This window comes from Nothoprocta perdicaria, unplaced genomic scaffold (genome assembly GCF_003342845.1).
Source record: "Nothoprocta perdicaria isolate Ctin4 unplaced genomic scaffold, notPer1 scaffold_230, whole genome shotgun sequence".
Classification (NCBI taxonomy): domain Eukaryota; kingdom Metazoa; phylum Chordata; class Aves; order Tinamiformes; family Tinamidae; genus Nothoprocta; species Nothoprocta perdicaria.
This window is the reverse complement of record NW_020455456.1, coordinates 79,578-106,277: the sequence shown is the minus strand read 5'-3', so window position 1 is coordinate 106,277 and position 26,700 is coordinate 79,578. Positions and strand designations below refer to the sequence as shown.

At 37.6% G+C, this 26,700-nt stretch overlaps 1 protein-coding gene across 1 annotated transcript in view; it reads right to left on the bottom strand.

Moving 5' to 3' along the window:
* The window catches only part of COL14A1 (collagen type XIV alpha 1 chain), a 109,958-nt gene that overhangs the window by 8,612 nt on the left and 74,646 nt on the right, over positions 1-26,700 (bottom strand). Inside the window, 11 exon segments of the mRNA XM_026039489.1 lie at positions 3,605-3,793; positions 4,302-4,368; positions 4,802-4,837; positions 6,744-6,815; positions 7,967-8,020; positions 14,983-15,036; positions 16,657-16,710; positions 17,887-17,982; positions 18,386-18,439; positions 21,850-21,936; positions 22,221-22,298. Of these exon segments, the coding sequence (XP_025895274.1) occupies positions 3,605-3,793; positions 4,302-4,368; positions 4,802-4,837; positions 6,744-6,815; positions 7,967-8,020; positions 14,983-15,036; positions 16,657-16,710; positions 17,887-17,982; positions 18,386-18,439; positions 21,850-21,936; positions 22,221-22,298 (841 nt within the window).

The window sequence follows — 26,700 nt, the reverse complement described above, 5'->3', positions numbered from 1 at the left end:
TTAACGCTTGGCAGAGTGAAAAGGGACACAAGGGGGAAGAAGCTATTGGCCARGCGAGTTAGCAAGGAAGTTCATTGATTTCAAAATCTTTCACTGCTGACATTTCCRGCAAAGCTCTCCTTGGTGCATAGTTTTCACCAGCTCCCCACTCTGCGTTTAAAACTCCCCATGTCTCACAAACCTGGACCAACTGCTCAGTGGGCAGGAGAAGTGGAAGAGAGGGAATGTCTGCCCTGCCCCTAGTTCTCTTCCCAATCTAGTGACACTTTTTCATTCAACTCAGAGCTAGAGTAGTTTCTTGCAGCAACCTTGATAGCTTGAATTCTATATGGGAAAAAGAGAATTTACTAGATAAAGAAACAGGTCTTTTTAATTCTTCTTCTTCTAATGCCTATTATTTTTAGTATGCTCTGCTGGTACTGCTGCCAATATTGCAGTATGTTTTCAGTACYTCAGGATGGAAACTTCAGCATTGCTATTCTGGCATTGTTTTTGAACATAAAAATAACTTTGTACACAACAAAAATGACAAGAAGAAACATATTGTTCATAAAGACTTCCAAGTAGCTGGCTGAAGATGACAGGACTATAAATTGTGGCTTTATGAGAAAGATAAATGCAAACAATGCTTGAGGCCATAGCAAAGGATGTGTTTTGAGTCCATTTATCCTTCTTTATCTAGTCCCTGAAAACTTACTATACTTTAGTCCACAAGTAGAATCATTTTGACCTACTAATTCACTATCTGATATGTATTCACAAAGGTAGTGAGAAATAAGAATATACAGAAAATTTAATCTCCACAACCACAACAAAAATACATGGTTAAAACATAATTTTTAACTCTTGTTGTTCTGTTTTGGAGGCAGACCAGAGCAATCTCTCTAGAAAGGGATTCTGAAATCAACACAGGTCTATACAGCTCAAAATGCCACGATATGTTTCTTTTAAATAAACTACTACTACATCAGTCACTCCTTAGTCYAAAGTTTCAGTTCCTTGTGAAGAAATTTGATCCTCAAGGACCTATAAATTATCTTGTATTTTTACTGGGTCTGAATGATCTCCTTCCTCTTCCCTGCAGATTCTGTTACAAGTTCTTGTTATGTGATTGAGCTAAAAAATCTTTTTCACTCCATATAAACCAGTCCATCATTTTGTGTTTAAGTTTATCCACATAGTCTCTATTCTTAATACAATCTCTTTTTAAGTTTTAAAATACTGTAAAGCAATCTCAACTTTTGGCACCAGTCGTGCATTAYGAAAATCATCGGAGAGCTCTGGCTGTCTGATAATTGCTCTTATAGCACACTTGATAAGAGCTTGCACAAAATCCTCCACGGTCACTCTCTGCCAAAATCAGTCCTTTCTAGCATCAGATATTTGCAGARACAGGAATAAGGAACACAAAGGCCACATTATGGAGCATTATTCAGTTACGACTATCTCATACCTTTTTTTTTCTTATTGTGAACTTTTACCCTTTCTGTAGTCACTCCACTGCTGATATTGTTTCTTACAGATTAGTATCACCTAACTCGCACCTCGCTTCATTTAAATCACTATATCTGATCCTTCTGAGATTTCAGTGTGGTRCAGTATGCTGGCTCTGGACCTCAGCACAACAAACACAAGGTATATGCTGGGTCAGAAGTTCACCTTTCACAACCTGGCATTTTGGTACCTCCATTCCAGGAGTCCCAGAAAAGTATCCTGTGTTCTTGTCTAAGATGACATTTAAAATATGCTAATATTTTATGGAAGTAATTACCCTGAAACCTGCACTCATATTTTCCACGTCACCACTTTTAAAGTCAGTTAACTCATCTCCTGCCTCTTCCAGTTTTCTTTCATCGTTGTCCCCTGCTCCCTCCTTCCTTTTTCTTTCTGGACAATGTCTTCCCTTTGCTCAGCAGCATGTCTGACAAGCCCGTACGCTTAACACTTGACTTTTTTTTTGAAGAAGATAATTAGAAGCACAATCTAGAGGGGAAGGAAGGTCCCGTAAACTCATAGGTCACTCAGAGACTTTTCTAAAAAATGCTTTACCGCTGGTCTTCATGGATAGTGCAATGAACTGCTGGACTGTTAGGTCTCTGAACTGCGTAGTTTTTATAGCAATTCACTTAAAAAAATCTAATTAATAGATGTTGTAATAACAATTCTTTTACTCTTGAACAGTACATTTGGAGAGGATTCTGATAATCTTCCGGATTTTCAGTCACTTACTTGGATACAGATACACTTTCACAGACATGGATTTACTCATTTGGGAGCTAGTCCAGTACACAGAATTTTGCCAGTGATGCACAGATAGAAAGTAAATTGTAACAGTCTTTAACGGACAGAATTGGAGGAGGAGAAAGAAATACAGCCCTACAAGTAGGAAAATAGAGAATTTTTGCAAGTAGACAATTATTTTTCTTTGATTTTGAATTTCCTGTTCTTGCTCCTTATATCCTCTTACAATATACGATTTCTTCTTCCTCTTGATAAACCTTGCTCCTTTCAGATCTTAGAAATTTTGTAAGTTCTGAAGATTGACACATCTCAAATTTAGCAGGAAAGCTCAATGTTTCACCAGCACTAATGTAACAGCATCAAACCTCAGCCTGATCCTGCCAAATAACATCCTGCAAAGTCTGCATTACTTTCAGGAGTAAGAGTTTCCAGAGCTTTCATAATGGTTTATGTTGAGCTCACTAATCATAGAATCAAGAAATCCTTAAGGTTGGAAGGGACCTCTAGAGATCATCTACTCCAACCCCCTTGCACATGCAGGGTCACCTAGAGCATGTGGCCCAGGGCTGTGTCCAAGCAGGTTTTGAAGATCTCCAGAGAAGGAGACTCCACAGGCTTCCTGGGCAGCCTGTTCCAGGGCTTTGTCACCCTCACTGACAAGAAATTTTTCCTTAAGTTCCCATGGAACTTTCCATTAGTTCTATCATTGTCAACCACTGAAAAGAGGCTGGCCTCCTCCTCCTCACTCCCTCCCTTGAGGTATTTATAGACACTGATCAGGTGTCTATAAGTCTCTTCTCTTCCTCAGGCCGAACATGCCCAGCTCTCTCAACCTTTCCTCATAGGGCAAATGCTCCAGCCCCTGATCATCCTCATAGCCCTGCGCTGGACTCTCTCCAGCAGCTCCACATCCCTCTTGTACTGGGGAGCCCAGAACTGCACACAGGACGCCAGATGTGGCCTTACTAGGGCTGAGTAGAGGAGGAGGATCCCTTCTCTTGACCTGCTGGAGACGCTCTTCTGAATGCACCTGATGAGCCCATTGGCCTTCTTGGCCACCAGGGCACCCTGCTGCTTCATGGTCAACTTGTCATCCACCATGACATCCAAGTCCTTCTCTGTGGGTCTGCTCACCAGAAGGTCAGTCCCCAGCCTGTACTGGTGTCTGGGRTTATTCCTCCCCAAGTGCAGGACCCTGCACTTTCCCTTGTTGAATCTCCTAGGGTTTCTCTCCACCAGTTGTCCAGTTCAATCAAACATAAAGAAAGTTTTTGTTCTCATGGTAAATTTAGACAGAAGAAAAAAAAAATTTAACTGCCTTCAAAAATGAAGATACTTTGGTATATGTGTAAAAGAAGCCTACCTCTTTCTCCTGGTCTTCCTGGTTGACCAGGACTTCCTGGAAACCCTTGCATGCCTGGTGATCCTTGCTCACCCTGGGGCCCTGGAGACCCTGGCCGTCCTGGTTCACCAGGAGGTCCTGCGATGGTTCGTGTCGAGACAGACTGGCTTGGAATCTGGTTCAGAATTGAGTTATATCTTGCCATATGACCTAGCAGGAGGAAATGTCATCGTCTTTAAGTTGCAGTAGAAAATCTATTTCAGCTATGTTTGAACAAAGCTCTGGCAGGTCCCCAAGGCTGTGGTCTTTCATGTTAGTGAATTTTTGCAATATGAAATTTTTGCTTTTTGGTGGAGAAATAGTGGTTTAGGGATACACAGATAAGAGGAAGAGCTGTTGTGTAAAATTTCCTTTCCTTGCTCTGGAGGTTTTTCTGGTATTTTAAATGTATAAAAATTTTCTGCTATGTTAAARCAGAACCTTCTGTATAGTCTACTAGCCTGGAGACAATTACAGCATTTTAGATGCCTGGTGCAAATCAATTCTAGTTGGATATAAATCCAGTTAAACATAAATCTAGCAGAACATAAATTCTGAATGTCTAGTCTAAAAGTAATAGATCCCTTGGATGCTGTGAAAAGCATCATATTTGTAAGTAATTGTGGCAGGAAAAGATCCATTCTAGAGATAGGAACATATGAACTATCGCTGTACTTACCCTGAATGAGTTGTTCACACACTTGACGAGCAACAGCCCGCACCATTGCTTGGGACTGCAGATCACCCTGGAAAACAGCAGCAGCTCTATAACAACATACTTTTTTATCATCTCTCTCTTGAAAATATTCAGTGCAAGGAAAAGCATTTTTTATCCCTGAGAGATTATATTCTCCCAGATGAGGAAAAAAGCCAAAAAAGTTTGGGGATTTCCTTGGTTCCCATTACTGTTTACAGTCAGCTGAGGTCTGAGAAGATAACTCTAATGAGAGATTTAGGGACATGCTTAACATCACATACTCCTCACTTTTAAAGCATTAATGCAGCTACATGTTAAGTCAATGCCTGAGAAAGGAGGAAAGTTTGCCTGCCTGAACACGGAACTCTATTTGGTCTGTGAACACAGAAAAATAAATAGTTGGAGGAAAGCTTTGTTTTTTAGTGACATAAAACATCAGATGAGRAAAAAAAAATTGGCTTACCTATGAGCATAAGACTTACCCGCTCACCCCTTTCACCCTTAGGCCCAGGAGCACCCTATGGAAAAATTAAATGCAAAATCAATTCTCTTTTTTCTACCTCAAAGCTTTGAAACTGTTGGTACAGTGTCCCTTACAACGGTACACTGAAAAGAAAAAACAAACAAAACCCACAAACTAACCCCCAGAAAGTTTCAGGAGGCTATTTTGACAGTAATCAAATCCATTTCAGTACACAGCAAATGTTTCTCCTGGGCAATTCCATGGAGATAACAACTTTCCCAGGGGTCTCTGACCTCTTAGCTTTTCTTCACCAAAAATATAATGGGGCCAAGAGATATTTCCCTTCTGGCCAACTGATTCTCATACTGAATTGTGTTATCTAAAAAGACAGCAAAGGCAGGTGACCAGATGATGTATTTCACATGTCTGAAATGCATCTAATAAGAATCTGAGAAGGCTGAGGGAAAACAAAACATCCCTCTGGAATCTGTAGCATTTGTTGCTCCAACAATCTGTATCCACCATGAAGAGGCTCAGTGTAGGATTATACTATCAGTGGCCACAGCAATTATGCACTAAGAAACTGCAGCTTTGGGGGGAAGGCTAAAAATTTCTCAGTAACTGCTAAAATGTAGTAAGGTTTGTGTGAAGAGGTAACCAGACAACTGATGCATGGTTGATGCATGGAAAGAAGAAAAGCCTAAAATTAACACAAGATTCTGTCTAGACTTCTACCTTAATTTTTGAAATGTGGGTTATTGAAATTCAGTTATTTTTCACCCATCTAAGTGTTTCTTTCCTAACTGTTAAGAGCTTAAACATTTGTAGTGCAGCACTTATATGGCGCACAGGAATATCTACACTCCAGGATATTTAGTTCAATATTTGAAACATGTGTTTGGACAGCAACTAAAGAGGCAACATGTATACATTGATAGTAATAAGTTCCATAGCTCATCAAATCTCTTTTGTGGCCATCATGATTACAGTGAGAAACTATGCAGAACTGGGTACTAGGTTGTTATCTTTGCTTTTTGTTCTATATTATCAGTCATTTTATTCCCATTTAGCCAAATAAAAAAGTTTGCATAGTACTATCTGAAGCAAACCAGACATTGAAAATAGGTTGTTTTCCCTTCTACAAATCAAATCAGAAGTGCACACTGTTATGTTCAGGTGGCTTTTAAAATTAAACATAACATTCATTTTAATATAYGGAAAAAATCAGCAGGCTTTATAATTAACCGGTTAATGAACTGCTGATGAGAAAAAAAGGTTCACTGAAAATCTCCCAAAATTGTACCTTTTGTGTAAGCTACTCATTTRCATTATGGGACTCTTTTCTTGTAGTTAAACTGTGGCCTTAGAAAGACAAGTGAGGTCTTAGATCTTCCCTTGGTAAGACTTAGGGTGTAATTTTGCACTCATTGAAGTTGGTGGTCAACTGTTCTGCAGCTTAAATCTATAATAACATCATAGAAAAAAGGCCTAGTCTTTGTGTCAGCTGTCCTGATTTAAATTAAGAATAACCACAAGTCAGTTTTTTATTCATGCAATAGTTTTTACAATCCAGCTTGAATCAGAATGAAGTTGTTTTGGAAATAATCAGGTTAATAAATAACATACTTTATTTTCCTAAGAGTTGTTTGAAACACAAAGGGAAAAAGGAGAATGTAATTACACACAGATTACAAATTCACATCCCGTTGTTTTTAAACTAGTGTTTCAATCTTGTCTTTTGATTCTTTCATCCCTTCATTCCAAATACTGCTTGCAAGATCAACAAATACATTTAAGTATGAAAAGAAAAATAAAGAAAGATCGATATGATATTTGCTAGCTACCAATGGTAAACAGATCATGAGCTAAAAATATTGTGTAGTTCTGCACAATGATAAAAACTAAGGTCAGAAACTAATTAATGCAACAATAGTATATATAATGATATTTATTTTACTCACGGGAGCTCCAACATCACCCTGTGGCCCTTGGCTTCCTGTAACACCTGGAACACCGGGGGCACCAGGTATTCCCTACATGGAAGAAAAGAAAGCAAATACTGAGCAGGGGTGACAATCAACACCTGTGAGGTCTATTGACAGGGATGACTGTGTGGTGAAGAATCACTGTACAAAGCACTCTTCTTCCACTTAGCAGTAAGAGGCCTTGGCCCACGAGTCACTCCCCAAACCTCATCTTAATCTGCAGGGCCAACAGTCTCATTTTATAGGGTGTCAAATTGCTGAATACTGTGTAATCTGCTCTCATCGTCTTACTCTAGACTAGTATGGAGGACTCTAATGCACTCAACTTTCCTCATTTGTGATACAGCTTAATTTCTAATTAAAACTAAGCATTTTAACAAATTCCACGAGATACTGTGAATCACTAGACAATGACAGTCTCCTTCAAAAGTAAAAATGACTGACTTACAACTATTGCAGTGCTTTGTTCTACTCTTTTTTTCTTTAGGAACCACTGGTAGCTAAATGTATCGTCAGCATTCTGATGATAAGCAGACTGTACATAGAATTTTCTCTTTTAATATCTTAATATTTTCTTGTAATTAATGCAAATGTAATAGTTTGTCTTTTTTCCTGATCTGCCCAACAAGAAAACAATTTAACACTTCAAACATAAGTAGGTTTGCCACTCAAAGAGCAGTGGCTAAGGGCAAAGCATTGCCYTCAAACATAGGTCTATTTTGGAGGCTGAATGTGGCCTCTACTGTCTTTCTTTATGACTCTATGAGAGCTTCTGATTACCTGCAAACACTTCCAGTAGTACAGGACCAACCAAAACTCAGTGGTCCACTTCAACTAACAAGTCCAAATTGGAATTTCTTACAAAAAAGGGTTTTAGTCCTGTTTCAAGTKCAAGGAGCATTTATTCCCTTTCTATGGTGCTGTTACTTGACTGAATGCAAACTATTAATCTATTGATGGAACAGCTGTCTTTCCTAGGGGAGGRACATAAGAGTCATTTTTTTCCTGCGCTAAGTAAGAATAGAAAGAAATGACACTGGACAAGGAGCAGGACCAATCCCGTGAGTCATGTGAGAATTTCAACTTCCAAGGACAACCCTTGGCCTTGGTCTGTCTTCCAAAGCCTACAAAATGGACTGACCYACAATCCCTCAAAGTCCTTTGGCTTTTATAGCAATAGATTCCACAGCAATACTCACCACTGGGCCAGGGGGTCCTTGTGGTCCTGTGGGTCCATCTTTGCCAGGAAGGCCCTAGAAGAAAGAAATATGTGCAATTTTGTCAGTTTGGTTTACACCTGATTTCTGTGCATGCTCATGAAGAACAAATATGTTTCATTAATCTAAAAGACTTTTTTCTTTATTTTTATTAATTTAATAAATTTTTCTAGAAAACGGTATTTCTTCACAGGCACAAGAGAGGGTTCGTTTCTGAAGAAAGACCAACCTACAGCATATCCTACATTCAATGGAATTCCAAGTCAAGTCTCTCAATAATTCTGAAGTAAGGAGAGGGAATGTGAAAGTTTTGTAACGGCACTTTTGACCTCTTAGTGAATTTCACTCATAATACTTTGAGATAAATGAGAGGGTTTGCTGTCAAACTTCTGCACCACGATGGGTCACAATTTTAAATCTGTTCTCACYGTCTGCAGCTCTTCAGGGTTACACTGATTAAGTGCTGCAAGATGGTAACTGAGAGCACATTTCTCTGCCTAGCAATACTGTACAAATGTACTAGCTCTCACAGAGGTCCCGATTCAGGAAGCTGAGTAACGAGACTTTGATGGGAATGCTCATGAGGTTTAAATTATGAACGTGCTTTAGAGCTTCCAGAAGTTATAGCCAGAAACTAAAGATATCTTGGAGACTGGAAAGCAAGCAAATGACAAAAGAAAGACTAACCAGATGTAAAAGAAAATACACAGTTACTAAAGCATATGTTCATACACACAGTCAAGAACATCCTTAACTCCTTATCTCATAGAATTTTAGAAAAAAAACCCACATGTCATCTTGATTTTATACTTTTTTTCCCMTCACACTTTATTTCTGACATGATTATAGTAATGGATGTAAAATGAATTAGTGGTGTTATGCTCTACAGAATTTGGAAACTATGATTCAAAACTTCTTTTATATGGCACAAAAGTCTGGTTTGGGATTATTATATATCCTGTACCTGGAAAGGATTTTTTTTTATAAATTCCACCAGAAGAGTGTTTTGTTGATAAAATAAGCCATATATTTCATTCATAGAACATCATCTGCACATCCTTAGACCCTGACAAGGAAATACTTTTCTATTTTGCACTATAGCCATATGATTCCTGAAGCTTCATGGTCTGAGCTAGGGTCCTTATCACAATGAGAGCTAAAGCAAATGTCACAGCAAAGTGACTTTCAATAAAGACACTACGTGACATCGGTTTTAGGATAAATATGGAGAAAAGATTCTAAGACTAACTCAATTCAAACAGAAGTTTGTTCAGTGAGTTGATTTTATCTGAAAGAAGTATTTAGTTATGAATGAAGTTTTGAAAAATTCATTGACAGTCATCTTTCATATTTTATAAGACTATTTTATATTATATATATATATATATATCTTTATATTATGGCCCTATAAAATAATACAAACAAGCCTATCTTCTTGGAACATTTTGACCTTCAGGAAGACTGACACCTTCATATTTACCCAAATATTCCACTTTTTTAAGAGCAAGAAAAGATAAAATAAAATAAAATAAAATAAAATAAAATAAAATAAAATAAAATAAAATAAAATAAAATAAAATAAAATCTACTTTTACTTTTGACCATTCCTAGGGCAGGATGAAAACTGCTTGGGACCTCTTAAATGCTTAACTACCAGGGGAGCAAATAGAGAGTTTTCCACCAATTCCAGGATCTAATGGGGATTTACACAACCTTCATAAATAAAAAAATAATCCTGTCCCCTCCATTCTCCTATCCCAGTCAAAGGACAGAACCAATAAYATGACCAAACATGTTACATTTCCTTAACAATTTATTTCTTCTGATCAGCAACCTTATTGTTGGGTGCTCAAGAAACATTTCCTTTGCATTCTCCTAGGATTCATTCCTCTCGGCCCTGTCTTAGTAACACTTGACCATATAAAATCACCTCCTACCGTAGTTGTTAGATGTAAACATTATTTATAAACAAAATCAAATAGAGGTTTGGTTCAAAAAAAGAGTATGAAGATATCTATTCTCTCACACAAAATAATATAAATAGTTTATGTTGCCAATCATTTGAAGATGATGTTCTGAGATGATCTGATGGCCAGAATGGATCTGATATTCATTATGAGCATGCCAGTAGTGAGCTGTGGGAGTTAGTAGGTAACAAGAAACTGGCAAAAAGACTGGGGATGTAATTTTTGTCTGTTTCTCCCATTATTTTTGATCCGTATAATGTAGAGAAAAATAAAATACTGGATACAAATTTGTGAATTTTCACAGAGCAATGAATACTGTTCATTCTCTCATGTATTGAAATCTCTTCTCTTTGATCACCCTGGGCCAGCCTCAGAGTGACTAGAGGAATTGTGTGGCACCACAGTAGCTTCATGCTRATGCAGGACTATCCAAGATCGGAATGACAGTGCACAGGCTTCCTGCATCTCAACGTGCAGCCGCATGTCCAAGATGGGGTAGGACAGGTTTTCATGCATGACCTCAGATGTCAGGCAGTTTAGACTCAAGACGAGTGTTATTTTGTAGGGTAAAATTGAGTCAAGGTGTATTTTGTTAATGGCCTGAAAAACAGCCATGGGGAAAACAGTATAATTGGTGTAGCTATTGATAGAATTTTGTTTGTCTGAATCCAAATGACATCACAAAATGTAACCCTCCATAATCTTAGCKGTGTTAAAATCTCAGACCTGTTGAAGTCAGGGAAAGCTGTCATTGGAAACTCCTCTGTTTTTGGTAATTTAGACTCTGTTCAGGAGAGGTGATTTTGCAATTAAGACTAGACATTGGCAAAAATTCAACTGAAGTTTCTGAGTCCAGATTTGAAGTACTTTCACGCACATGAACTTGTGTCGAAACACACAACTGTTCTGCACAGATGAAAGTATTTTGACTAATCTTTATTCCTGTGTGCAGTCATTATTATYGTCAGGGAAAAACTCATTAAACATTTAATTCGATGTATTATGGTGCAGCTCACAAAACATTTTTCATCAACGTGAGCTGTTTTTAATTAATGGTAGCCGGGGAAAAGAGAAGAAATGTGGCTTTTTTTTTTCTAAAAACTTTGCTCAAAACATACAGCCTTTATTCAGCCACAGTAGGCTAGTTCTGCATCAATACACAATAATGCTGACATAGCATAATCCTCCGTCTTTGTGAAAGTACCAGTAGCAGCTAATATTCAGAATAATAGTTGACATTAGGAAAATATTTCTGTATTAATTCTACATAGTTTAAAGCTTTTTGTTTGTTTCTTTTTGCATGTTTTTTGTTTTCCCCAGCGCCACCAAAATTAAGATCTGGAGGGGCATAATCCTTTCCTCATGTATCTGGATGTGTCTGACTATGTCTATACCAGTAAATTAAACAGGCCCCGAGGGCAAAAGACGTGGCACACATCCATACCCACAGCTCTACAGCCAAGAATGCAGAGGTCCTAGGGGACAAGCAGAACACGAGGCAGCAATGTGCCCTTGCACCAAGGCCAACCACATTCCTGGGCTGCATTAGTAAGAGTGTAGACAGTAGTAACTCCAGGGAAGTTTCCCCCTCCCCAGCTGTACACAGTCAGAGGGTCTACTGGAAATGGCATCATCTGTGCTGTCATGAGCTGGAAGGGCAGAAGGCAGTTTGCCACTAGGAGCTGCAGCAACATCTAAGACATCTCTTTCTGACAGAGGTACCTCACTGCCTGACCAGTGTCTGCAAGCAGGATAAGGCAGCACTGGTGAAAGCTTTAGGACTGGGCAAGAGAAAGCAATCACTGAGCAACTCAACCCTCTGGTTCCACCTTAGCATTCACATAGGGACGTTCATCCCAGAGCTTTCTCCAGGAGAACTTTCTGACCTTCCAAAGGAGAGTGTGTTACTCTCCTGAGCTATGTCCTAGCCATGTCTGCCTGAGCCAAGAGAAACAAGGCTAGGAGGAGCTAACTCTGGGGAAACCACTGGGCAACAGTGAGAAATGGCAAAATCATGGGCACTGCAAATCCAATCTCTAGGCCCAAAAAGAGAGAGCCCCTTCCAAACCAGTTTTATCCAGAGAAATGTGCTTGCTGCTCAGGAGGATAGGCTCTCTCATCACAGCTGTGTGGATTTGTCCTCTCGGGAGGCCAGCACTTCACAACATAAAATAATAAATAAATAAATAAATAAATAAATAAAAGGAATTTTGCCCTGAATAACTGTGATCTGGCCTTGGATAGGAGCCATGATGTATGGGATATATGGGAAAGGACAGACTTTTCCCCTCTACTGACACCCCTACAACAAGGGCAAGTCTCAGTCTGCTTCCAGACTTCATACTCTTGGCTGAAATAAATGAATCAAAGGCACAAGAGATTCTCATTACTGACTCTTCTGGCCRCACCAGCAGCATGATGTCAGTCTGGATGCTCTAGCACGTGCAAATTAAGTATTTTTTAAACATTCTGTCTTGAGAGAGTTGGTATAGAAACACAGTTTGATCCCTTTGTACAACATTTTTACACGGCCATTCACAAATATACGGCAGCAGATATTTTCAAAACAAAACCATGTCGYCATCTGTAAAATAAGAAGAAACCATTTGTGATTTTATATCTATCTATCTATCTATACACAAACACTATTTTATGATATTCTTTTACAATTTTAAGTTGACAAGAGGGGAAGGGATGGTTTTAGTGTGAATCTGAAATGTAGATTTAAAATAGTTACCAGATAGGTTTAAAAACATAATTATGAGTATTTAGAGAGTTTGTTTTATTACTGGAAAACACTTTTTTAACTCTGTTTCAAACTTCACATAGTAATTTTATTTCTTCCCACTTATTTTCATAGGGTGTGTGATTCATATCAAAAATTATCTCTGAATTCTATACAACTGACTAGAGGAGATGCTCAATTTTTTTTAATGAACCAATAAATTGCAAGAACAGCATAAATAAAAAAAAACAGAGATTTATTTATTTATAAATAAAAGAGGAAAGAAAAAGAAATATAATAGTGAAGTTGAGCACTAGCAACTAGAAGAAAAAAATTCTCCCTTCAAGGACTTCTTGAATCTTATCACATTATTCCCAGTCCAGCAAATCTCTCAGATATCTCCCATTAAATATCAGYCCTCTACTTATCTCTCATTAAATTTGGTGTGATTTAGCCATCTGCTTAAGTGCTTCATAGCACTTAATCTGAATCCACTTTAATTAAAATATTTCAACGAATATCAATTACAAATGAAAGAATGATGAAAATGAAGCTAAGGATAACATGAAAAAAATCTCAATTCTAGCTCTAAAATAACTGCAAAACAGTTTAAGAACTTGGCTAAGAGGAGGAAGCTTGACAAAGGGAACATTATACCAAAAGGCAATCTATTTCTTAGCAGCTTTCCAGTTCCCCTTTGCTCTTGCTGCAGTTATGTCTTTTAGAAAGGCACCTTTCTCCAGTGCTTGCCCTTCAAAGAGTTTGATTTTGTAGGGAAATCACTGGTTTGAATCTTCAGCCATTACAAGCAATTATGTTGTCATACCTTCCCTGGAATCAAATGAGTTACACTACCAGAAAATTAGTATAACATCATTGCTGTGGCTACAGAAATAATTGCTGCAGGACAGTACTGCCTAAGGGTCACACAGAGCGAACAAGAGGCCTGACCCTATGAGATCTAGGCCGTTTATGTAGATCCTTTGTTTAACATCAGAAGAAAGTGAACTCATAAACTCATCATGATTATCATTGCTATACAAATTGGCAATTTATTTAATTGCCTGCCTTATTACAGATGATACTGGGGCCTTCTGCAGGAGMAGAACTACATGACTTCTCCCTGACTGTATCCAAGGGCCTTTGCCTTATCCTAGTTTTTTCCCCTGCTTTTCTTAGAAATATCTTCCCTTTGCATCAACCTATTGAGTTCCACATGCAGGAGAGCTAGACCAGTTCTAGTCTTCTAGAACTGCTGGATGACATCTAGACACTGCTGATGATCATCTAACACTAAAACACAGAATTAGCTACAGCACAAAGATGGCACTCAGGCTGTACATCTTTAAGAGCACGACATCAAGCTTGGAGAATTTAGGGTAGAAAACTCCATTAATTTTTTTTAACATTTCTATACAAAAGAATGCATGAGTATTATATACTGGGAAAAGGAAAAGGAATATCTTTTTATTTCATTCACAGATTATCTGAAAATTAGAAGGCTATTACTCACCAGGTGATAATGTTGTGCTAAAATTTCTATCAGTAAAAATATCTTATTCTCCGGATTTCAGAAGGAAAATAAAGATGCATGGCCTACTTAAAGGTGCGTATTTAAAGACATGCACGTGCTCAAATTTTTAATAGTGATATTAAGCATACAYATTACTATAGGGATTTTCTTTATAACAAAGTTTCAGTTCAATGYCAGAAACCCAAAGAACCTCCAGATTTCATTGCAGTTAAGTTACATAAAATACCCCTTCCAAAATATCATAAATATATCAATGTTGCTAAAGGTAAAGTCGTATTTAATAGTGAACTTGTGCTCTAAATAGTACGCTTATATTACRCTAACAATCACTTTCAAGCACCTGACTATTATGAAACAAGACTTGTTAGATGATGCTTTGACAGTCCAGTCGATAAGGATTGATAATAGTTTCTAAGGATCCTGGGCAGCATTTACAGCTGGTTATTTTATCAATACCTAGACAGAATGTAATTACCTTCATCTGCTCTACCACCATCAGAAGAAAGCTGACAAAATGTCAATACTACTCTTTAACTCCTCCTTATGTAATTAAACTAAAATACAAAAGCAGTATATTCTTTTTAGTGTTTCTCAACCCTARCAGATGAAAAGAGGCTTCATCTTCTCTGCTGAGTGGTGCAGACATAGGGGTTTTCAGAAATGGCAAAAAAATAAGCAATAAAGAATAATAAATCTGCCACACCATTAAACATATTCATTATGGAAGAGAAARTCTTAAATTTAAAGACAACACACATTTATTTGACCTTACCCTTTGACCTTGAGCTCCATCTCTTCCCGGTGATCCTGATGCTCCTGGAATACCCTAAGCATTATGAAGAGAGGGCAAATTATGAGGTCAACTTAAAACAGCCCAAACAAAATCACTTTCTAATGAAACTATATTAAGTGCTTTTGGATAAACGGAAGGAACCAGAGAGTTCAGATACTGAGTAGAGCCATAGAAGCGATTCAGTAAAGAAAGCATTTCTGTGAAACGAGAGATTCACAGATTCACAGAATATTTAAGGTTGGAAGGGACCTCTACAGATCATCTAGTCCAACCTTCCTGCTCAAGCAGGCACACSTACAGCATGTGGCACAGGGCGGCATCCAGGCGGGTTTTGAAGACCTCCAGAGTAGGAGACTCCACAACCGTCCTGGGCAGCCTGTTCCACTGCTCTGTCACCCTAACAGTAAAGAAGTTGCTCCTCACCTGGAGACGGAACTTCCTGTGCTTCAGCTTRTGGCCATTACCCCTCGTCCTATCGCTGGCCACCAGTGAGAACAGCTTGTCCCCTTCCTCCCTGCATTCTCCCTTCCTGAACTTATACATATTAATCAKATCCCCTCTGAGCCATCTCTTCTCCAGATGGTTAAGCCTGATAAAATGCATGGGTTTCACACCTCCTCATTAGAATCCTCTGAGAGTAATGGAGAGTAGTTAGTCAAGCCAGGCTTCCTACTCACTAAGMTGAAGAGCTTAATTTCCTACATCATTCCAGCTCAAATCAGTGCAACTCCACTGCACTACATCAGTCTCTTAACCTGAAAATCTCTCTTGTTTTTAAAATGGAGTCTGTTAGCCTATATTTTGAAGTCAGTGCAGTGGTAGCAAAGGGAGAAATAGTTGTCCAAAAATGATTACATGACTTAAATCCAACAGAGTTTCACAGTCTCCAAATGAAATCTCACACTCTGGCACAGAGAGCAGCAGCCTGGGACCACAGAACTGATTTACGACGAAAGACTGTACAAGTTTACTATCTCTAGCACACAGGAGCAAGAGGGAAGGAACCTGGTAACAACCAACAAATATTAGAGTTMTATAATCATCAGCAGAAAAGCATTTGTTGAGGGATGAGCAAATGACCTTGCAAAGCAACATTAAATTGAAATTAGGAAATTCTATAGACGAAATGCAAATTTTGTCTATAGAATATATGCAAATATATGCAAATTCTATAGACAAAATATAGTCTTCCTCCTCTTCCATCTGAGAAAAAATTCATTGTGTTCTACATTTTTTTAAGATACTGGTATTGTGAAAGATAGAACCATATATATAAGTATACACACACACATATATATATTTATATGTGGCTGATCTATCGTCCTAGATAATTCCAGGTACAATTTTATGAGTTTAAAGTGAAAACAAGTAACAAGTAAGCAGAAATTCAAGAACCTTAGAGAGTCTCTGAGCCTATAAAGACTCAAGGTATTTAACAAGGTCAAGCAGATTAACTAGTTCTTTAGAATCAGACCCTGAATGATTTGGTTACTGCATACCAGCACACTCTGGACTGCTGATTTTAAACCTCCTTTCTTATTCACAAAAATCAACACGCTTCTCAACAGCTTTGGACACATGCCTTAAGTCATGTCAAGCCAACGTTCAAACTTACTCAGTAAGTGACAGATGAAACAATAACTAAGCCAATACCTGTAGGCCGGGAAAACCAAGATCTCCCTTCTCTCCCTTTTCACCTGGGGGACCCTGCAGATTAAGAATAACACAGAATAAACCGAATACACAGTTACTTCCCTGGTTTGAAGAGTTAATTCCAGCACCAACAGAAGAAACAAACTAATCAAAGAACAACAAGACAGACTATTTCTCCTAATAAGAGCAAATCCACGGACTATATTTGCAAAACTGTAAATGAAGTATTTACACAGAAATTAAAAAAAAAAAAGAAATACATTTTAAAAGACTTCAGAATGGACCTGGCAAAACTGTGGCCTTTATGTTACAAAAAGAAAGTTGTTTTATTTTCGTTTTGAATTAATCTGTTTCTCTTCATCCCTCAGAAATATCTCCTAACTAATTTTAAATAAACTTTATACAGATAGTTTTTTTAAGGAAAGAACTGAGAATATCATTATAATTAATGCATTGTTTATTTTCTGATGAGATCAAAAACATACAGTTTTCACAAAATTACTATTACTATTACTATTACTATTACTATTACTATTACTATTACTATTGTATATTTACAAAAAAAAAAAGCCTAGTGGGTGAAGATGTTTATCTGGTTCATTTGAAAGCTTGTGGGCATTTAAGGGCACCGACAGGAAATGTATATAAGATGAGATTAGTGCCGGCAGTTCATTACTCTATCAATGTCTCAATGTAACTGATGAAAGTCTGAGGCCTATTTCACAATTATGTTCAACGGTCCAGACCTAATCATCTCCTGTGATGATAGTCTCTGTAAGGGAAGTAATCAATATTGCTTAATTTTGCATGAATATGGTGTTTTTTACTTGAGTATATCTTTCAAATCAGAATTGATCCGAGATGAGCAATACCACAAAAGAAAAGGGTAAAATACTAACATTTTGTTTTTGGAGCATGTTACAAGCCCTTTTATTTTCCCTCCTGTCCCCACACTTGGATAGTAATATATGAGCTATAGTCAACTTATGGTCAAATCTCTCCAGCTTAACTGTAAATTCAGCTCCACATACAAAACAAGAATGTTGATGTTGAAAMACTGGTCAGCTGGTCCACTGCAAGCTAAACCCAAACCTGTGACTTCATCTGAAACACTAATTCTGAAATTCAGATTCTGATCAGGATACCAAAAGGTATTTCTGTTCAGCATAACGTATCTAAGCATCACACTGCTAGTAGAAAATATAACCCTGTTACTTATGTAATACTCACTGGAAGCCCTTGAATAGAAAGCCCACTGGGTCCTTGAGGTCCAGGAGGTCCTTGGGGTCCTGGAACACCAATTTCACCTCGAGGTCCATCTGGTCCCTAAAGTAACACAGGACATAAGGTAAACTTCTATCATCTGGACAAAAGCAGCTTCTGTTTGAAGAATTAAACACCAACAGACTCAAAAACATCGGAAATATGAGTACCATTTGACTGGGCAGTTAGTGTTCAATTTAAAAACGGCCGGTTCCTTTATACATACAAAAAAATGAAGACTTGTACTCTGAGAGCAGCATTCCAAATTTTATTTCCGTTTTCAGGAACAAACATGACAAGCTAATGTTGTGAAAAGAGACACACCAAAAAGCAATAGCGTTTTGTTGTGCTTCTTCCTCAGAGACATCAGAGATGATCATTTCAAGGAAGTCATTTCAAGGTTTACATGCATCAGAGAATCCATGAACCTGTGCATCTGACCCCTGCACAGTGCTGTACAAAGTACCTTTGGACCTGGATCACCACGATGACCTTTGGCACCTCTGACACCTGGACCGCCCTGCAAGGCAAAGCACAAGGACAGATCAAAATTGGCAAAGCCCAAACATTTCCTTCTTGGTCTCGAATCAGAGAGAGCATCTGCCAATATCCTTCCTCTGGAGTAATTAAACTAAAAACATACTTAAGTTTGGTCATATTCAGGCACAGATTTAAACATAGACTTAAAAGACTTTCCAAAAATCCAGAGATTCACATCACAGATCATAGGCTCCCTCCAGTTCCTGAAACCTCCCACACACTATCAAGTCACTCCAAGATCATCACACTATTAATGGGTGTCCAATGACTCAGGCATATTTTTACTGCAAGACAGTTCCCAGACCTATTAGACTTAATAAGGTTTGATCTAGAACTATTCTAAATCGGGTAAAAAAGCTTCTTTCTTCCTTTCTTCCTTTCTTCCTTTCCTCCTTTCTTCCTTTCTTCCTTTCTTTCCTTCTTTCCTTCTTTCTCTCTCTAAATTATTCTCTCTAAATTTCTCTTTTCACTTTCCTCAGTGATGCTTACATCTGTTCATCATTTGATAACCAACTGTTGCCTTGGCTTCTTTTTTTTATTAGTATCATCTGAGACACTGGAATTGCACATACCTATGGATGGCTTCCATGAATGTGTTTTGTATATATAAACTGGATGTGCTTCATCCTCTAGGACAATATAAGTAAAGATTTATTTTCATTTTTCAGATCAATTTCCCTCTTTCCCCACTCCAACATATTACTTAGTCTGTTGGGATATGAGCTTTGAAGTTCAGGAATTTTGGCCATCTTTGTCCTCATGAAGCAGCTCGTTCAGTWAAGCACCACAAATGACTGGCACTATTTAGAAGCTACAGTAACAATAAACAGTTACAAAAAATAACTGCAAAGTTAAACATGACATCAAAGACATAAAAGTATAAAATATGCATATCAGATTAAATGCATACTTAGTATCCATGAGACTTTAAATAAGAATGTAAGCAATGGACAGCTTTGAAAGTACCAGAATTTCTCTTGCCCTTCAAGATTCCTTCATGTCATTTGTATGATCATTTTTCTACACCTTGTTCCAGTTCCTTCCCTCTTTTCACTTCCATTCCAAGTTTCAGCTCATGCCCACTCACTCCATCACCATCAGGCCTCAACTCCACATTCATATTTATTTTCTGACTCTTAAAACTCATCCTACATGCTCCACAGACTCACTTTCCAGCTGCCAGTTCTCAAATTCCTGGTCCTCGCAGTTCTGCCTATCTGTCTGCCAGCCTCCCAAGATGTCCCTTTTCTCTTACCTGAAAACTGTCTATCAGATCAAAAATTCTGATGCAAATGCTCGCAAAATAACTGTAATGTTAACATAAAATTAAACATTTTTTTCCAATTTAATTCTCAGAAACAAATGAACCTTTTTATGGAAGAAGGATGTATATTTAAAAATCAATCATGTTCACAGCCTGATGAGGAGCCGTTGGATCATGTGCTTTCCCATTCTCATGGACTTCAGCCCACTGTCATGTTGTGAATCCAGCAAACTGTGGTTTGTAAAAAGTGCAAGTTCCAAAAAACATGGATTCAATTTGAAAACATCACAAGCCTCCCCCTCACTTTCCTCACTGCTAAAATTGTGTGTCCAGTTTCAAATTTTTCATTTCTTTGGCTTCTACTTGTACCTAAGAATTACTATGCCTTTTTCTTTCTCTTTCTGTTATTTTAAATAACTCTTTAATAGCCATAATTTCTCCCTGCAACAGACCTTAATCAACTGTTATCAAGTTACCAAATATTTTCATCCTTTTCCTCACATTCTGCAGTTTTGCAGCGTTCCTCTAAAAATACTATCTTAACTTTGCATGGCGAACTTCGGGCAGCATGAGCAAATTCTGCAAAGATTAAGCCATAATGAAAACTGCCAGATAACCTTAACTCAAAACAAAACTCAGTCTTACCCCAAAGCTCTTTGGGGAACCTCTCCCCAAATCCACCTCTTCCTAGGAGATTTATAACTTTTTTTAGAGACATCATCATAAACAAACAGAATTTTGATTCTTTTTATTATAATCACTCAAATTAGCTTTAAGAAAGTTGCTTTATCCCTTAAACAGAAAGATCCTTGGCTTAGAGAAAAGCCATTTGACATTTTAACAGTTTGGAGCATTGCTGACCATAGCATATGCAACCGACTTTTGGTTAGCTCAAAATATGAACACTGACTTGTCTTTTTCTTCTGCTTTTTCCTAGGCTTCTACATTTTTCCAGACCCGTGTCACCTAGCATCACTCATAAGAGGTTGARTTCTAGAATTACATGCTCCCATGACTAGGCAACAATTTTTCTGTTTCACTTGAAACCTCCTCTTGCATGAAATTTCACTACTTGAAATATTGCTAATTTTAATTGTAATAAATAAACGCACGTTATTTTACTGCCGAATTAAGCTTTGTTGAGTCTTGCTCTGTGCATCTTTTGAACCACATTAGTAAAACTCATCCTTCCAACTGAATCTTTTAAAAACATATTTCATTTTATTGTGAAATGTGGTAATACTATTCAAATTCACTTGCATTTTAATGTGATTTTTCCCATTGCCTTTTTCACAGAACCTAAATTGGGACTCTTAAATATCAGAATGAAATCTTTAATTCATACTTGATGTACAACTACAGTAAAATAGGAAGGAATCTTTTTTCATTTTTTTTTTCCAAGATACATCTCTTTGGATAGATATTTGCAAAAGAAAGATTTTTTCTGAGATATTCTTCAAATTTTTGTAACCATAGMTTAAAAGATTTTAGCATTTGCATGCAAGAGCTCTACCCAAATTCAGCGTTTCCACTTTCTTTTTTCCTGCATAGTATATTCTTCCATTAATTTTTTTTTTCTTTTTTTTCCAGTAAGTGGTAGGGGCCCAAGTTCAACACATCATCTGCATGAATAATTTGCCTTGGGAGATAAATGTGGCCCCTAAAAATGTTTAAGAGCAGACTAAATGATCGGAGGAAATGAGTAACGTAAAGTTATGGTCCAGGCAAGGGGGTGGGTTTGATGATTCCAGATCTTTTCCAACCTATTGCCTAGGAAACTCTGAAAAAGCTGGCTGCCTTTACATTACCTAAAATCCAGGGAAACAGAAGCAGTAGCATAAAAGAAGCTGAGTCCTATGAATGAGAATTTTAAAATCTATGATAACATAGTCYTGTTTGGATTAGTCCATAGAGAATTTGATTCACTTATTAGGTGAGAAGGTTTATTACAACCTATCACTTGGCACCTTTGCTAAATATATGTAATATTTTTATATCTTTGCCAATGCCTGAAACTCTATTTAACCTTATTAGTCATACAATGGTAGAATATTCCCAAATCTTGGGATAAAGCTGGCCAGTGAAATACTCAGTACAGTTGAGTACAAACATGAATAAAGCCTTACCGGTGGTCCAGGAGGTCCGAGGGGTCCCTTGTTAGCTTCTGAACAGGAACAAGCGTGAGGAAGGGAAGGGCAATTTTCCTCATCTCTCTAAGGAAAGGTCAAGATAGGAAGAGCTTGATGTCCAAAACTTTGATTCAGAAGTTGGGAATATTATGTATCTAATACATAGAACCCTGTGGAAGCCTCAAAGGTGCCGATGTGATTTAGAAAGACACATGACATTGACTTTCAAGAAGACAATTACTCCAAACACACTTGGGCTCTTTTGAAAATTCTACCCATACATTCCCTCACATATTTGTGTCAATAAAAGGAAATACATATAAAAAAGGGAAGGGGGAACATCTGGAGCCACTGAAATGCATTCTTACCAAGCCAGGAAGCTCACAGCATTTGTCTCGATTGGCCCATGAGGTAGCACAAACAATGTCAAACATCTGCAGCTGCAGCTGTTTCAAAACAGGGATGATGCAGAAGGTGAGCATTAGTTACAAGATCAGTGCAAAAGAAGTTTCAGCAAGAGAAGTTACCTTGATCGAAGTACTCAGAGCAGAGCAAAGATCTTGAATATAGCACAGGTAGCCATAAATAGGCTAACTTATAGGCTAAAAGGCTTTTGTTCTAACCATCTTGTTCACATTATTGGACACTAAATGCATCAAGCAAGGTGTTCATGCGTGTKCAAGCAAGGTGTTCACCCACGCAGTGGGTGCATGTTAAATGCTGTAGGCATTTCTTTCATTATCCCAGCTACATTGACTAATATTTTGATTTGTCCAGTGGTGCTTCCTGATATTTCACCTAGCAAAGAAGCCATCAAGAAATGGGCAAAAGAGTGCTCATGTYTTCAAAACCAAACATTTCTCTTATCCCTTCAGTCCTATTTTCAGTTTTTTTCTGGGTCAAGTCTTCTGTAGCCTATTACTTACACTGGACCTGAGCCACAAATAATATTTATCATCTTCTCCAGTTTTATTTTACTTTAGTATATGCCCTCTCCTACCCATATTATCCCCAGGCAATGAAACTATAAGGATGGTGAAAAGATTGTTCAACATATGACAGTCTTGGACAGTAAGAAAAATTTCCTCACRCCTCAAGTGTGGAAATACGGCTTGAACAAGAATTTAATCTACAGGAACATGCACATTGGATAAGAGTAAAAGCTATTAAATACTGAGAAAAATCTTAATATATTGAATAAAACTGAAGAGTAAAACCAATTGTCTGCTTTACAAGCTTGAACTGAACAAAGGGGTCTACAGAGATGGAATATTCTTCTGTTCTGTTTCCATGCCTCATTTATGTGCCAATGGGATAGAAAGGGGGATGKAACAGAACATCCCATTAAAGTAAGTTTGCATGTTTAGGAAACTGAGGAACTGCGAGAGATAGATTTATTTCTGATTTTGTTCTCATGATCATTTAAAAAATTTAAAGTATTATTAYCCCTGGCATTATTTTAAAACAAGAATGGAGAGTACAATTTAAACACTTTCCCAAAACTTTCTGTGTTAAAAATGAATTACACATGTGCACCTTTTTTTTGTTTCATTTTTTCCTCACCTAAATCAGTCTACTATTGTATTTTAAACAAACGGTTACTTTCATATACATAAATACTTTCTTTATTTGCCAGCAGATTACTTGTTTTGTAGATATGCTGCAGGCTCCTCTGTGCTAGTTCCATGCTACATAAGTAAAGTGTAGCATGAAAGCAGCTTTTACCACTTGGGTTGGCTCCACAAACATCCATGGCAAGTTCCATAAGTCTGTGTCCCTCATTGTCACAKCCAAGAAGCTCCATATGGAGCCACTTAGGTTCATCACATTCCTCCGCTCGTACAAAACGTCACATAAAGATGAATCAACTCACTGTTCTGGGACTCAAAATAATTCTAGACATTTCCATGCTACTACACTTGGGCTAATGAGACATCATAGAAAGTGAGTGCAGAAACACCTGAGTTGGTTGTACAGAAACCAACGCAGGTTTAGAAGCAGTATGGCCCTTTGTTTTCCGAAAAGTAGTTCATCCCATACTACCCTTTTCACCTGACTAGCAGAAGGTTGACAGAACTGGCTTATTTTATGTAGTCTTCTATAGGCTATATAAAATTCATTCAAGAATGCATATGCATTCTTTCGGTATGGATTAGACATTCTAGAGAACCATGGTGATAAAACATTTTGGTGTAATATAAAGAGCACACAGACATTCACTGAATTGCTGCATTCACCATCTAAATACATCAAAATGCTGAATGACTCAGTATTCCAATTTGAAAATATTACGTGGGTTGCTCTGTCTGACTCAAGCTAAATAATCAGACAAAGCTTTCTTTGCCGCTCTTAAACATTTATTCATAAATCTCCCTTCCACTTCCCTGATCTCCCAGTCCTGCAAGTGGAGCTAGTAGGACAAAAAAGTCTTCCCATCCGGATCTGCTCCAGCTATAGCCCTGCAAGGGTTTTCAAGAGCAGACAACTTAATATCACATTTTAAACAGTGCATTCACATGGAAGTAAAACAAGTTATATATATATATATATATATGTATATACACACACACATACATATATAAAAAGGAACATTAGTAATAATGGGCTTGTTGGTCAGTTCCATTGAAAGAACAATCACAGAATCACAGAATCACAGGATAGTTGAGGTTGGAAGGGACCTCTAGAGATCATCCAGTCCAACCCCCTGCTCCAGCAGGGACACCCAGAGCAYGGTGCACAGGGTGGCATCCAGGGGGGTTTGGAAGACCTCCAGAGAAGGAGACTCCACAGCCTCCCTGGGCAGCCTGTGCCAGGGCTCTGGCACCCTCACAGTGATGAAGTTCTTCCTCATATGCAGATGGAACTGCCTGTGTTTCAACTTACACTCATTGCCCCTTTATTAGAGCATTACTTGCTGCTTGCCAGAGTTGGGTTTACTGGGGCAGAGGTTTCTAACTCAGACATGTCCCACTATTAACAAAAGTTAGTAGGCTTAACCCTCTTCCTAGCCTACCTCGAGTAAATTTCTGCCTGTGTAATAAATTGCAGCAAACCAATTATAACTAAGGGAAAAAAAATCAAATTTCATGAAAATATATCATGAAAGCATAATTTTTCAGAACTATCCAAAAAAAAAAAAAATCAAATTAGCTTATCAATACATAACAAAATTTCAGAATAAAAGAATTTCTGTTGTACGCAAAGCTTCACAAGTTCTTTAAAAATGGGAAGCTACTGGGACAGACTAAATCCGAGCATCTCTTATGCACTCTATAGACACTTACCATACATCCTCTCTGTTTTCTATACTGAATAGTCTATAAATACCTGAATTTGGTCTTGGAACCCATTGGATTTTAAAGGAAAGATCTCCCCRCACACACTAAATGCCACTTTCTGATAAAAGCATACTACAGTAATTGCTATTTCTATGAGTCACACATGCCCCATGACATAAATTTTAACATTTCAATGTGTTCCAGAGTTTGAAAGGGTCAAAAAAAATCCCTCTGAAGTGGGATGCATGCACAGAGGTATACAGTATTATCATCTCATTTTACAACAAAGAACTGAGCAAGTGAAAAACAGTATCACTTATGCAAAAGCCTGGAGCTGTGATGAACACCTTTAGCACAAGAGAAGGCAGCATTTTTAAAATATGAACAATGTGAACAATGTGCAGAATAGAGACTTTAAAGGATAGTATTTGAATATTTTAACCACCCATGATAATTTATTATATACAGTAACACTTGAAGGCACTACTGTGGAGTAAAGCTGCATCTTCAGCTACTTATTTGCAGTCTTACGTAAGCTGTACAGTTCATTCACACAAAACCAGATTTTTCAGTGAGTGGGTAGATTGACTTATCTTTTATAGATTCCTAGGTTCCAACAAAAGTCATCATTTCTTTCCACTTCTCTTTACAAAGCTTTCTTTAATTTCAAGCTTTTCTAAGTTTGGCTTTTTTCTGAGTCTATTGGAATGTGACTACAAAGGTTGCTCTGTTTTTTCGCCTTTATAGTCTTGATATATTTATTATTATAAATAAACTTGAGATCTAAATTCTCTCTTTTGTACAAAGAGATATATTCTCAGGCTAAGATTGACTAAATAGAGTTTTTCCATACAATAAAACATAAAATAAGTTTTCCATAAATAAGAAGTACACATACTTTTGAAAGCTCATTCTTATTCAAATCAGACCTTGAGTTCAAGGTTCAAGGTTCACATTCTTTGTTAAACTCATTCCAGGGTCAGGAAAGTTGAAAGAAAATGGGCAAATAACACTGCAGAGAAGCTTTTTGTAGATCCTCACCAGACTGTCAAATCATCTTCAACCTACCTCAGAAAACCTAACATACTTTCTTAAAGACACCTGAGGCAAAATGGGAAGAAGCTCATAGCTTGTCATGCRAACAGAATGATCAATTATTGCCTCTGGGTGAATGACTTCAGAGGAATGAAAGTGTCTTTCACATTTTTCAGTAGTTTATTCTTAAAGGACTTAAAAAAATAGGTATATTAAGGCAAGGACTCGTGGGCATAGTGTATGTCAAACCAATTCAAGTATTTGATAAGCAGAGAGTAAGCATTGAGGCTGATACAGAGTAAGAAGGAATAAGAATCATTGAGAACAATTATCATTAAACTCCAAATTCTGCATTTCTGGAAAGTGAGTTGTGCATTGCATTACTCTAGGTAAAGCAGATTGTTTGGAGCATGAACCATAACTGCGCCTATGTGTTTCTCTGTGTGCAAAAATAACACTTTTGTTCAAGCTGAGAGCTCTTAGAGGGTCCAAATAATTTCTGAAACATTGYAACTTTCCTGTTTGAAATATGCTT